This window comes from Gekko japonicus, unplaced genomic scaffold (assembly GCF_001447785.1).
Source record: "Gekko japonicus isolate JY-2015 unplaced genomic scaffold, Gekko_japonicus_V1.1 scaffold23, whole genome shotgun sequence".
Lineage (NCBI taxonomy): Eukaryota > Metazoa > Chordata > Lepidosauria > Squamata > Gekkonidae > Gekko > Gekko japonicus.
Genome location: NW_015163094.1, coordinates 3,469,656 through 3,483,215, shown reverse-complemented (window position 1 = coordinate 3,483,215; position 13,560 = coordinate 3,469,656). Strand labels below are relative to the sequence as shown.

Below are 13,560 nucleotides of genomic sequence, written 5' to 3'. Positions count from 1 at the left end.
TCTGTCACACACAATTTTCACAGAAGTTTTTATTATGACCAAGAGCATATTCTGTTACTGTTAGCCCCCATCACTACTGATGGGTTTTTGGAGGAGGTGTTACCTTAGTGTATACCTTTGTGAGTCATGGGGAGCTGCGGGGGCTCAAGTGGCTAAGATGCTGAACTGCAGGCTGTGGAAGGTCGGTAGTTCAGCAGTTTGAGACCCGAGTGTGCCGCATGACGGAGTGAGCTCCCGTCTCTAGTTCCAACTCCTGCCAACCTAGCAGTTCGAAAGCAAGAAACTGCAAGTAGATAAATAGGTACTACTTCAGTGGGAAGGTAACAGCGTTCTGTGCGCCTTGGTGTTTAGTCATGCCGGCCACATGACCACAGAAATGTCTTCAGACAGTGCTGGCTCTTCGGCTTTGAAACAGAGATGAGCACCGCAACCCTAGAGTCGGATTCGACTGGCTTTCGAGCAAGGGAACCTTTACCTTTGTGAGTCATAGTTAGTGCATCTGACAACGGCCAGGGTGACCTGGGTTCAAAATCCCTGCTCTGCCATAAACCTCTGTGAGCGTCTGCCTGTCACACCATAAGCCTAACGTACCTCACAGGGTTATTCTATAGATAAAATCGAGAAGTGGAGAATGTATGCCACTTTGAGCTCTTTGGAGGAAGAGTGGGATTAAAATATTATATTTGTATCTTATTAGCTATCCTGCCTCAGAGGTTCCCTGAGGAACTCCCCACAATCCTCTTGGGTTTGTTTTGTGCCATCTGCAAATATGACTACTTTGCTCCATCAGCAGCTTATTTACAAAGAAACAGCACCTGCCCCAGTTTAGATCCTTGAACCTGCAAGTACTAGTTACTGATCTGTAAGAGGACCTTGCTCCCGCACCCCATGACTGAACCTCAGAATTCTGCCAAAAGGTTCCCAGAAGCCCAAGTGTATCTGCCAGACCACTCATACCTGCACGCTTGCTGACAATCACGTCTCCGTCTTTTCCTCAAAGCAGCTCAGAGCAGCAGGCATGCTTTTCACCAAGAGATTAGTAAAGCATGACTTCTGTTTGCAGAAGGTAGGCAGAGCTTGTTCTTCTAAATCAAGCCAGTATCAATAATAGTGCTTTCCACAAATTTCACTGGAGAGATCTTAGGTTAAATGATCCGTAATTTCTCCAATCTTTTTTTTTTTAATCAGCATTACATTGGCTTACTCTCCAGTAACGGTGGAAAAACACTTTGTGACAAACACAGTTTTGGTTAAGATACCCGTAATCTAAGAATTGTCAGATGTGTGGGGCCAAGAAGTGTACACCAAATTAACCAACCACATTTTTGGTTAATTTTTCAGTTGCTGTTATATGAACCATCTTGTGACTTCTGTCTGATTCAGTTCTTCAGATGATATCCCACCAGAAAGCTGTTCTGGCATGGGTCACTTCCACCTGCTGTAAAGCTTTCATTCATTCCTTTCACTGCTTTGTCATCTACTGGACCAGCATTCTCTGTTAAGGTGCACTCTGGAACTACCCTCCTCCCTTTTTCACCAGCCCCTTTCCACAGTGCAAGGCCCTCTGATACCAGCTGCAATGTTCCCTCTAAGCTGTGGAGTCTTGTGAGCAAAAATTCTACTTTGTGAGCTCCTGGCATTAACGTTGTGAGCGGGCGATTTGGCTACTGTATAAATTAGTTTGCTCTGGAGCTCTCCTTCCCAAGCTAAGGCAAAAATGTGTGAGTCGGAGGGTAAAAAACTGTGAGCTAGCTCACACTAACTCAGCTTAGAGGGAACACTGACCAGCTGTGAAGCACCAAAGAAGACATTTTCCCCCAAGGCCTGAATGTAAGCCAAGGATTTACAACTACTAGCCACTTTTGCACATAAAAGAAAAATAAGAATTATACGAGACACACATTTTGAACATTCCAACTTTAATTCAATTTGAAGATGGTCATAACTTTACAAAGCATGGCCTTGTGAAGTAAGACAAACAATCAGAAACGGTGTTCTATCCCTTCTATCAGGGTTCAGTCATGTTCCAGTGCAATTTTTTGTATGTTTTTGTATTTGAGTGTAATTTATTAATGTGTCCATTTGCATTAATTTTCTCCTTTCAAAACAGATGATAATTCTCCACTTTCATTCAGTTCCTGTAAGGGGGAGCGGGAGAAAGAGAAACATTTTAAAAAGTGATGCTTGAGCAACAAGGTCAGATGAACAATGGCATCCTCCTCCCTGACTAAACTATTTTGTTATTTGGTATTTTGCAGTTCTCTTGCATATCTAACATGATGGGCAGGGATTTTTCCCCCTAGAAGGTTAGTTTAGAAGAATCCCTCACCCATGGAACCACCTTCAGCTGGAAATTGTGTCTGGTTCAAGAGCCGGGCACAACAGGAAATCCCAGCTTTGATGGAGACTCTCTAGGCTCAGGTACTTGGCCTAAGGTGGCCAACAGTCATGGCACACCCTTCCACCACCAGTAGCAAGTCACTTTCAGATGGAGGAAGACATATATGCAAAAGTAAGGCAAGGACTATACTCTCTAGAAGGGAAACATGCCCCAGATGAAGGAAATACGCTTTGGTGCCAGGCCACAAGGTCAACCCATGGTAAAGATGAACCACAGTGTTGTTGCCTTTGGCCTTGTTCACTACATCACTCCCTTCCTGAGTCAAACATACTCCCTAGAAGCTGGGAGGATCTGAGCAAGCATCTCAGGCAGCAGACATGCTTTTGTATCTTTCTGAATATGCAAAAAGAGCATGAAGCAAGAACTAAACATTACAGGAGATGGGTGGCTGTTGCCAGAAGTTCTACGGTAAATTCTCCCTCTCCTCCACTGTAATATATCTCAGTGCAAACCAAGTAATGATATTGTTCTTTGCAAGTGCCCCCCCATCCACGTCACTAGCAGTCAAGTATTGTTGGGGGGGGGACCTCATAAAGCAGTGACAGGAGCTTAGCTTTGCCAAATATTATAGGGAAGACAGAAGAAGGCAGCAAGGATTTGAAGCTGTCAATTAAATTAAAAAGCAAAGAAATTCCTTATCCAGGAATAATGAAGAGAATATGAAGAGATTGTTCTCTTTAAAGAAAAATATCCAACTGTAGCCCTTAGCCTGGCTGTTTGATCAATTTCAGCCTGACTGTTAGATCAATTTCAGCTAATCCATGGTCTGTAAGATCTGTCTTCTTCCAAAAGAAAAAAAGCAAAAATTATAGAACATCCAAATGCTAACTTTGCCGCTGTTTAAAAAAACCATACATATCAAAAAAATAACCTGCAAATGCAATATATCAGGAAATAATTTTTAAAAAACAAGATCAGCTACACAAGCTAACACCAACTTATTTTTAAAACCTAATGAGATTTATTGATTCTGTCTTCCCAGGAGTTACAATGCCTATGGAATTGGCTATAAAACATTCAAGACAAGAATAGGCTCAAGAGCATTTGGGTTGGAAAGCCTGTGCCTGTTGTGTTCCAGGAAAACACACACACACAGAAGATGCAATAACTAATGCAGATCTATTTTTGTTGCTTTGGGGTTTCCCCCCCAAATAAGTATACAATACAACCTTACCTTTCCTCAAGAATGAGACAGTTTGCTAGGTAAAATGTCAATGCCTTATTCGGGAAAAACCAATGTCAAAAACTAAAACTAAGAAGCAAATGAAACCTGTGAACGCACCCACAGGGGGGAAATGGTTCTTACAGAAAGGTAACTGACTGCTGTCAAGAAAATACATTTCAGTGTACATTAGTGGCCAATGCGGCAACACATTGGAGATTTAAGACTCCTTTCACCAATATATTAAAGCTAGTGACGGTCATAGAAAAGCCAACAAAGTCATTTCATTTTAAATCAAGAGAGGAGTCAGGAGGGGAAAGTTGTGCATATTAAAATTCTCTCTCACACGAGCTCGTTATCCTCTAACAATACACCCTGTACCCAGACAGAGTCTATGATGTTTGGACAAAGAGCAGCAAAGAAAACCTCGATATGCCATCCAGCTGACCTATTGCAAAGATAACTCAAACTGTACTTGGCCAGATAATGGTAATATGATAAAGGAATAACATGAAAGGCAAATTTCTAAACTCATTCCAGTAAAAAGAATTAAAATGGAAGGAGCGATCCACCTCAGATTGTGATTGTGAAGTCTGTAAGATTTTTTTTTAAGCGAGGATTACATATACCTGTCAGCGAAGAGTTCTTTCCTTACCTTAACAATATCAAGCCCTCCAACAAGTTCACCTTTCACATACAACTGCGGGTAGGTTGGCCAGTTTGAATACTTTTTTAAACCTTGCCTCACCTAAGAAAAATAATCCCAGTCAGCATTGCTCACTATTTCCAGACACATTAAAAAGAATGAACCACTGAAACATTACCTCTTCGTCCTCCAATATATCGAATGTCTCATAATCAACACTAAAACAAAGATGAAACAAAAACAAGGAAGTTTTTATTATGCGAGCCAGGGATATTCAACCAGTTGTGCTAATTGCTGTCACTTAGTTTTAACAATTTAAAAACCTCAAGAGTTTTTATCCTCAAATATAAACACTTGCAGTGCAACAGTGTTTGAGCTGCATATGAGTATTGAGTGTTCCCACTGGAACACAAAAGAATATTTACTGTAGAGACTAGATGCACTAATTCGTTTAAGTCAAAGCACACTGCAGTCAGAGACCTATGCATGTGCCACCAGTGTCAATGATGCTCCGTGACGGCCACAGGGGAGACCTTCCTTCTTATATTAGACAAGAGCCAGCAGGTGGAATCTTTACACCACACACACAATGTGTAAACAATTAGGGAGAACTGATCACTCCTATCTGCTGGGGAGAGGAGGGTCACAGAAAATGCCAAATTTGTGGCGCGTGATTCTTTGACACTTCTACGGTTTATCACATGATCAGCATTCTGACTGCCCTAATCAGAACTGTGGGGAGTGGCCATTCCATAATGGCGACATGATCAGCATTCTGACTGCCCTAATCACAACTGTGGGGAGTGGCCATTCCATAAACACGGCCACGGGCATTCTACAATGCCTGTGAATTTATTAAGCCACAAGTGCAAAAAAAGGCACTGCAGAGAACAACATGGGCCAGGGAACACTGAGGGGAAGGAGAAAGCAGAGAAGATAAGGAAATGGTCCAGGAGAGGCAATGCATTAAAAGGCTGAAAGGCCACTGAGGGAACAACAACTGGTCAACACTGAGGAACAACAACCACCAATGGGATGGGTTTGTTTTATGCTCATTTTTGAAGAAAAGGATGCATTTAAGGCTGGAAAATACCTCCATACCCAGTATTGTTTAGGATTTGTATTATTTGCTTGCTGAAGCCACACTTTGCCACCTACAAGAAGAAGAACATGCTGAAGAATATACTAGAAAACATAACACACACACAAAGTTAAAATTTAAAACCTATGAACACCCTTTTCCTTTAATCAACAGGATCTGAGGCACTTAAGATACACCAAATGTTTCCCCAGACTTGTTTTATTTTATTTTATGGGTCAGAATGAATAAGAATTTGACTTCAATAAGCCACCACCCATTATTTTAGCCACAGATTTCAGAGATGGCTGCCTACTCACTGAATGCTCAAGCCTGGTTTAAAGTGACCTCTTTATGCTATCACATAGCCAAGGGGATGAACTTGCTAGTGTCAAGTGTCCCGGGTATTCATTTATGTTCAGAAAAAAATCACAAAGCAGAAAAAAATACACTTCCTTGTTTCTTACCTGCTTATTTCCTTTCATAAACAGCATCACTGAAGCTTTATTTATCAGCTCTTTAAGTCTAGAACAGGAGAGGAAATACTGATTAAATTCAGTTGCTAAAATATTTGCATTTCTGCTTTGCTTCATACTACCTTCCAAATAATTGCTGTTTAAAGTAGCATCGAAAGTTACACTTGTACATACTTCCAAGTACGATACTTCTTGTAAAATTAATTATTTATCATGACATAAAATTATCTCAAATGCACGTTAAAGAAAATAAGTCTTCCATAAAAACTGAGATTTTTAGCTACTGGGTTCCACCATAAAATCACAAAAGCTGACATCTGGTATAGTTAAGCACTATGCTAAGTTTAAATAGCATGAGCACTATCTATAACTATACACACACATGCAAACACACAATCAAGAACTAAAAATAGAAACAACTAACAAGCTTGCAACTGAGAACAAGTTCCTTTGCTTATCAAAAGGATGCTTATTATTAACATAATATTGCATTCACATTCCTACACATGAATAACCAGTCTAAAGAAGTGAATCACAATTCAATGCACCGTGATGCACTCAATGGTACCCTCAAGCCCAGTTAAAACCAATAGTCTTCAATGTGCTTCTCTGTGTGCTGGACTAGGACACAGAGCTTAATGTTCTAAAGATCCTAACTTCCTTCTCCTCCTCTGAGGAATTCTTCCTACAGAAAAAGTTTCTCTAACCCACACAAAGAGAATTTCACAGGCAAAGCGGAGCGCAGGGGAGCTTGGGAAGTTCTCTTCAGCGAATATGGCTGTGCTCACATGACTTAGGATCCTAGCCAATAACATCTTCTTGACAGTTCTGGTTCCCTCATAGCCCCACAAAACTTGCTGTACAATCCCAAAGCCACTTTATGGATTCCATAAACTTCTGAGAGTTCTCTAAATTTAAACTACTACTGTAACGATTCCTTGTTTCTCTGTGTGTGTCTCTTTAAAAGTTTGGTTGCATGGTCAATAGACTAGAGTGGTTGAAAGAGGCAAGTGTGATGTGATTGGTGATTGACAGAGAGGGGGAGGGGTTTTGGAAATGAAAATGAGTGGATGAGTATGTGTGTCAGTCTAGAGTTTCAGTTAGGTTTGACAGTTGATGTTCAGTTAGTTAGTTCGTTCTGAGGTCTGTGAGAGAAGCAGAGAGTTAAGTTCTGTGTATGAAAGGAGAGACAAGCAGTTCAGTGTTGAAACAGTTATAAGCTGAAGCTGAGTGTCTAGGAAGCAGTTAAGCTGTCTGTTCATGATGTTGTTCAGAGAAAAAGGAAAGTCTGAGTGATGGGCTAGAAAGAAACAGTGAACGTATATGACCTTGAATTAAAGAGTTACAAAGTTACCTGAAAGATCCCTGTCAGTAAGGGAGCAGTTGTGTGAGACACCAAGCAATTGTTGAAAATATTCACATTACTGGTTACATTGTTCTACCCTTTTATTTATGAATTATTTCAATAAATCTTCTTTATTCAAGTATGCCAACTCTGAAATAAATACTTCCTTAGGACCACATAGATCCTCATGAGCCTTAAACTCGACCTATCTACCCAGTAATAGAAAAAGTAAAAGCATAAAGGTTTGGAAAGCCTTAAAATTTCCTGGTGGCAGCCAGATATACCCTAGTAGAACAAAATAAAGAACACTTTTAAAGGGAAACCAGTCCTCCCCATATAAGGGGTCGTCACAACTACCTTAAGCATTTTTCAATTATGTCCCACAAGCAGTTGGACATGTTTATTTGGGCACTAGAAGTCTGGCTGCCTGCAACAGAGAAGCATGGCACTAAGAAGCATGGCACTTCAGTATGTTGAGCACTGGGGGGGGGGGTTCTCACAGACCACTGACATTCCAAAATACCCCGAAGGATCTGAGTGACAGCAGAATTGCCCCACAGACAAAAACAACAAAGCATTTTGCCAAGTTCTCCTTACCCAGGGCTCCTCCCACATGATGCCAAGCACATCAGGGGATACCAGCAGAGAGATTTGCAGGGTCGGTGACCAAACAGCACCTGATCACAGTCCAGTCCCAGACTTATGAAGGCAACAGAAGGCAAACTAGTAGACATGAGACTCTCCACAAATCTATGTCTAGTGGTGGTCAAGTAGCAGAGCTAAAGAACCCCACACTGCTGTAACTGCAGTGTGAACACACACACACACACCATAGATATGTTGTCGAAGGCTTTCGTGGCCGGAGTTCATTAGATATTGTAGAGTTTCCGGGCTGTATGACCATGGTCTCGGCATTGTAGTACCTGACGTTTCGCCAGCACCGTCACAGCTGCTGGCAAAATGTCAGGTACTACAATGCCAAGACCATCGCCATACAGCCAGGAAAAATCTATAGCAACTAACACCATAGATACCTTTTAATTCTTGAAATAATTCTTGAAATTCTAACTACTGGTATAATCTGATGTGCTACACACACACCTATACACCTTAAAGGGGTTCTCTTTACAAAGTTCATCAGCCCCAAACTGATGTATAGATAAAAGCTCATCATTTGTTCATTCACCAACCCTCTGGTGCAAGGTGCAGCAGGGACAAAGGGGAGACAGTTAAACAGGGAGGGGCAAGTGCTGCTGTGTCTGCCCAAAACCAACTGTTCTGATTTGAATTAACTTCCATAGACAACCTACATAGTTTTCTTTACTACGACCAGCAAACCTGTGAATACCAGCTCTGGAAGGCAACATCAGGATAAGGGCTTGGCCTCTTGCACTGTTTGCTGGACTGCCAGCATAACTAGTTGGCCACTATGCTTAACAGGATGCTGGACTAGACAGACTACTGGTCTGATCCAGCAGAGCCTTTCTTATGTTCACAGACGCTTACCCACAGCAATAATTTCAATTTTCTAAAGCTCATTAACAGGACAAATGCAGTAGAAAAGAGCAAGAGTCCAGTAGCACCTTAAAAGCTAACAAAATATGTGGCAGGGTATGAGCTTTTGTGAGTCACTGCTCAATTCCTCAGATAGATGCAATTTGTTGTTGTTGTTCAGTCGCACAGTCGAGTCCGACTCTTCGCGACCCCATGGACCAGCTCCCGCCAGGCCCTCCTGTCTTCCGCCGTCCTCTGAAGTTGGCTCAATTTCATGTTCGTTGCATCGATGACACTGTTTAACCATCTCATCCTTTGCCATCCCCGTCTTCTTTGATCTTCAATCTTTCCCAGCATCAGGGTCTTCTCCAGTGATGCAATTTACCTTCCTGGTAATAAACCTAGAGAACATAAAGTACACCATACCTGTCCTCCAATTTGTGTGCCTTGGGACAAATGGTATCCAGTTCTCCAGAAGTCTCCAGCTCCTGAAAATAAGTTATTTTGAGTTCACAAAGGACACATGTGGCCTTATAAATAAAATTGATAGTGTTTTTAAATGTAGATTTTGCCTTTTCTAACCTTGACAATATCCAGCCCACCTATAAGTTCTCCAGCCACATACAACTGTGGATATGTAGGCCAGCTGGAATAGATTTTCAGTCCTTGACGCACTTCTTCATCAGAAAAGATATCAAAGCTGCTAAACACAATCTTATGGTTGTTAAGAATCTCCACTATTTGTCTGCTGAAACCTGTAGAAAGAAAATAAGAAAGGCACACACTTGAATAAGGCTGTACCAACCTATGAGCAAGGAAGTGTCCTAATTTAGCATGACTTATATTAATGATGTGCAAGCGATAGACAAAAAGATTACTTGAAGTTGCAGATTATCACACTTGTCCAATTCACCTACGCCAGAAATAAACACCCCTTATTTTGGATAACTTGCCAGTTACAGATAGCAACTCAATTTGTTGATCACTGAATTTACATTTTTGCCATTCTCTTCCAGAATGCCCTGTTTGGCAGTGGGACAACTAACTTGAGCTTGGTATTTAAGTTTAACCAGGAAATGCTCTATTATGCTATACTCTACCCAGGATTTTATTAATCTGTGCAAGAATGGAATGGGATCCTGACAACAAGTGTTAGCTTCCCAAGAATCCCACTTGGCATTTTTAAGTTGCCTTCTAGTTGCAAGACTAGCACATAGCCCCATATATGCAAAATCTCAACAGCCAAAGTGGCAACTAAATACATTTTTTAAGGATCAAGGATTTGGGGTAGGACTCAAAAGTATAGGATCCATCTGGCATACAAAAGGCCCCTGGATCAGCCCCGGCAGCTCCAGTTAAAAAAAAAAATGAAGTGAAAGACCTCCACCTGAGACCTGGGTGAATCACAGCTGGTCTTAAGTAGAAAATACTGGCTTTAATGGGCCAAAGGTCTGATTTAAGAAAGGTGGCTTCATGTGTGATACAGTATCCTGAGTATCTCTGTATCCTTTTCTATGCCCAGCAAAAAGAGAAGTGAAAAATAAGCAAAGTTAGGCTGATCTGACTGATTTGCAGATCTGAACATGTCAGGCCATTCATCCTATCCTGGCTATACTTTTAATTAACATTCTGTGCCAAGGATAGAAGCAGAAGTGTGCTTTAGTTCCACACTGTTCTATAACTGCAAATACCAGACAGATGATAGCATAACACCTCTAAGTGGATAACAATAATATGCATTGATTCAAACATGCCTTGTATTAAAAGCTAAAAATATCTTGGCCAGCTGGTTATTCGTCCCCAGTCTCTTCACTGCAATCCTAATAAACTACAATTCCCAAGGAAGACTGCAAGACCTGACCAGTACAGAATAATTTCCCCCTGAACAAGCACTTTGTTAACTGTTGAACTCATATGTAATATGATGTAATATTATCCCTTCAACTGTAGATGGGCGAGGAATGTCATTTGTGTAAATAACCAAGAACTGTAAAGTACTTCTGTCATTGAAAGATACTATAGATTTTTTTGAATATATTATTGGGCAGTCTTCCTGCTTGCAAGTACCTTCACATCCACACCTGTTGAAGAAATAATATAATGCAGTATCAGCCTTGACATCAGTCTTCTGGAAACTGGAGAAGGCAAACAGCTGGTTTCAGCCCACCAAACCTCTCCTGAACAGTTAGCACAGTTAAATTAACCTGTTGTTTTGCTCAGGGGAGTTTAACAAAAAGGCAAAGACCTAACATAGCAAAATCACATCATACGGTGCCATTTTGACTGTGCAGACCATATCATAAAATGAATCCATCATTGAAATACAATCCAATTTCTGATTATTTTTTTCCTCCACAGCACCAGACTGGGCCCACAATATCAACAGCAAATGACTCCTGAATTTCCATTTCAGGAAAATATATTCCTAACCCCAGCTAGCTGGAATTAAGCCCAAGAAATGTTAATAGCATTTACTTATAAATAAAATGTGCTTAGGATTGCAGCCAACAAAATAACTTGTTAGCCACAGTGGACCATTTCTGAAGCACTGCTTGCTGCAAGTACACAAGTCTACCCAACTCCTTATGTGCAATGAGCTCCAGTTGTACTCCCATACCCTTGAAAAAGGGCCCCACATCAACACCTTTCAAATCAAGTATGTCTAAACCAATAGCTAGATAAGACTGACCTTTCTATTGTCTTACAGTTCTTGTTAAAAAATCTTTCTTAGCTAACAAAAGAGCTAGTCAAAGTAGCTTTGTCTTCGGTTATTCGAAAAAATATAACCCATGTTCAAAAGGTTGCAAAAATCAGAGTTTTAAATGACAGATTTTAGAAGCTGAAGAAGCATACACACAAAGGAACCTTTACATGATCTCTGCCTGGCAAACACATCCATTACACTTTTGATTTGTACTATAGCTTAAGGTCTCCAAATCTGCATTTTTGAGCCATGAGCAACTAACATTTATTTATACAGCTAGGCTGCGTTTCTTCCCACAACTGAAGCATTAAGTTCTTGTACAGCCTGGAGTGAAACAAGAATCCTGAATTTTCTCTCCCCCATTCATCTGGGGAGTTCGTTAGTAAACAGCTACAGGCTGATTGCTGATGGTTATTCTGCTGCCAATATATTAACTTCTTTCTACTGTAAGAGGCTGAGAGAGAACGCTTCATTTTAGCTGTAGGCAACTACATACAGATGAGAAAGATTGATTGGTGGGGTTTCACTTGTAAGGGTTAAAGTAGCAGGCTGGAAACGTTATGCTTAGGGATAAAGTGGCAGCACTGCTTTATTCCCATAGCAAAAAAAGATTTAGGCTGACTTTCTGAACAGCCGCCATCTGACAAATACAAAAGCTAATGAAAGCATGAGTGCAGGGCACGTATGTGAACACACAAGCCACCCTACAGTAAAGAGAACGCTGCTCTGGCCAGCAACAGAAAGCTAAGTACAATTATAATACTAATGATATAAGCAAGCAACAAGCCTGTGAACACAGCGCCAAGGGGATAGACCTCACTTAACATTGTTATGAACTGGCCTTCCATAGGAAAGGCTGAAATACAGAACATAACAAGGATTTCTGATTCCATACCAAGATCCAATTACATTTGTTTACAATTGACAATCTGTTATTAGCATGAAAATTAGTCTGGACACAATCCATCCAGAAACTTCTCCATCACAAACTGCATTGTGCAAAAGCGCCCAGTTGACCTTGCCTGGGCCCAGAGCTGCTGTTGCAAGCACTGATGCTAGGCTTGCCAAGTCCCACCGGTGGGTGGGGAAACCCCCGCCCCAGAGGCCCGTTCCCCGCCGGCGGCGGATCGGGCCCCAGGGGGAACCCCACCCCGACGTGCGCGTCACCAGTAAGTGACGTTAGGACACGGGGCACACTGGGGGCGGGGCCATGACCATCGGAGGGAAAACTCTATGTTTTCCCTCCGATGGTCGTGGACCCGCCCCCAGCATGCCCGGCGTCCTAACGTCAGTTCCTGGTGACATGTGTGTGGCGTACGCGCGCTCCAGTCGCCGCACGGGAGTCCCTCGCTGCGGCTGAGAAACAACTTGGCAACCCTAACTGATGCACTGAAGGGACTAGACCTCACTGCAAGACATGAGGAAGCAAAGGGAGAAAGGGCAGCCACTCTCCCGCAAGTCTACAGTTGACCCCCTTTGTTTCCTACTGCAGCTGCCATTTGTGATCGCCCTGTAGGGACCAGCCAAATGTGGACACTATTTTGGTAACAGTAAGTAAGAACTGAGGCACAGGAATGAAATGCACTGCCCTGTAAGGGGCTCATGGCTAACACACAGCCTAGCCAAGGTAATTTCTCTGGAGTACATCTAGGAAAACATATGCCAAAGGAAAGACATATCTAACAAAACCCATGTTCCCACATGTGCTTCGGATAACTGTAACTATTCTACACCACACAGAGAAGTCTTCCCAGCTCACAATTAAAAAAAACCCACAGCCCAACTATGCCCTTGTTTACATTTTAAACAGACAATGGCATCAACAATTAAACAGGCTCTCTTCGTTTGGACGCACAAACCTGGGACCCAATGACTATTTAATGGATTACGAGGGCCAAATGACCCATTTCTGTGTGTGTGAGTGAATGTGAGGTGGAGAGAGAGTTCACATGCACCTGGAAGTCATGGCAACCTCTGGCAACTCCTACTGGAACACAGAGGATGTTCAGAGAAGTGGCTTGATAGCCTGCCTCTGGCCTCCCAGCCCTAGTATCCTCTGGAGGTGGTCTTGCCAAGTCCCCCTGGGCCCCAGAGGCCGTTCCCCGCCACTGCCGGATCGGGCCCCGGGGGGAACTCCACCCCGACGTGCACGTCACCAGGAAGTGATGCGACCACACCTGGCACGCTGGGGGCGGGGCCACAGTCATCTGAGGGAAAACTCTATGGTTTTCCCTCGGATGGTCGTGGCCCCGCC

The 13,560-nt window shown here is 42.3% G+C and overlaps 1 protein-coding gene across 1 annotated transcript in view; it reads right to left on the bottom strand.

Annotated features, from left to right (window-relative positions):
* Nucleotides 1-1,902: 1,902 nt before the first annotated feature.
* The window catches only part of GLRX3 (glutaredoxin 3), a 22,929-nt gene continuing 11,271 nt past the window's right edge, over nt 1,903-13,560 (bottom strand). Inside the window, exons 5-11 of the mRNA XM_015406540.1 lie at nt 9,185-9,357; nt 9,029-9,090; nt 5,755-5,812; nt 5,311-5,363; nt 4,388-4,427; nt 4,219-4,311; nt 1,903-2,138 (exon numbers count right to left, since the gene is read on the bottom strand). Of these exons, the coding sequence (XP_015262026.1) occupies nt 2,088-2,138; nt 4,219-4,311; nt 4,388-4,427; nt 5,311-5,363; nt 5,755-5,812; nt 9,029-9,090; nt 9,185-9,357 (530 nt within the window). The 3' untranslated portion in view covers nt 1,903-2,087. The remainder of the gene's footprint in view (nt 2,139-4,218; nt 4,312-4,387; nt 4,428-5,310; nt 5,364-5,754; nt 5,813-9,028; nt 9,091-9,184; nt 9,358-13,560) is intronic.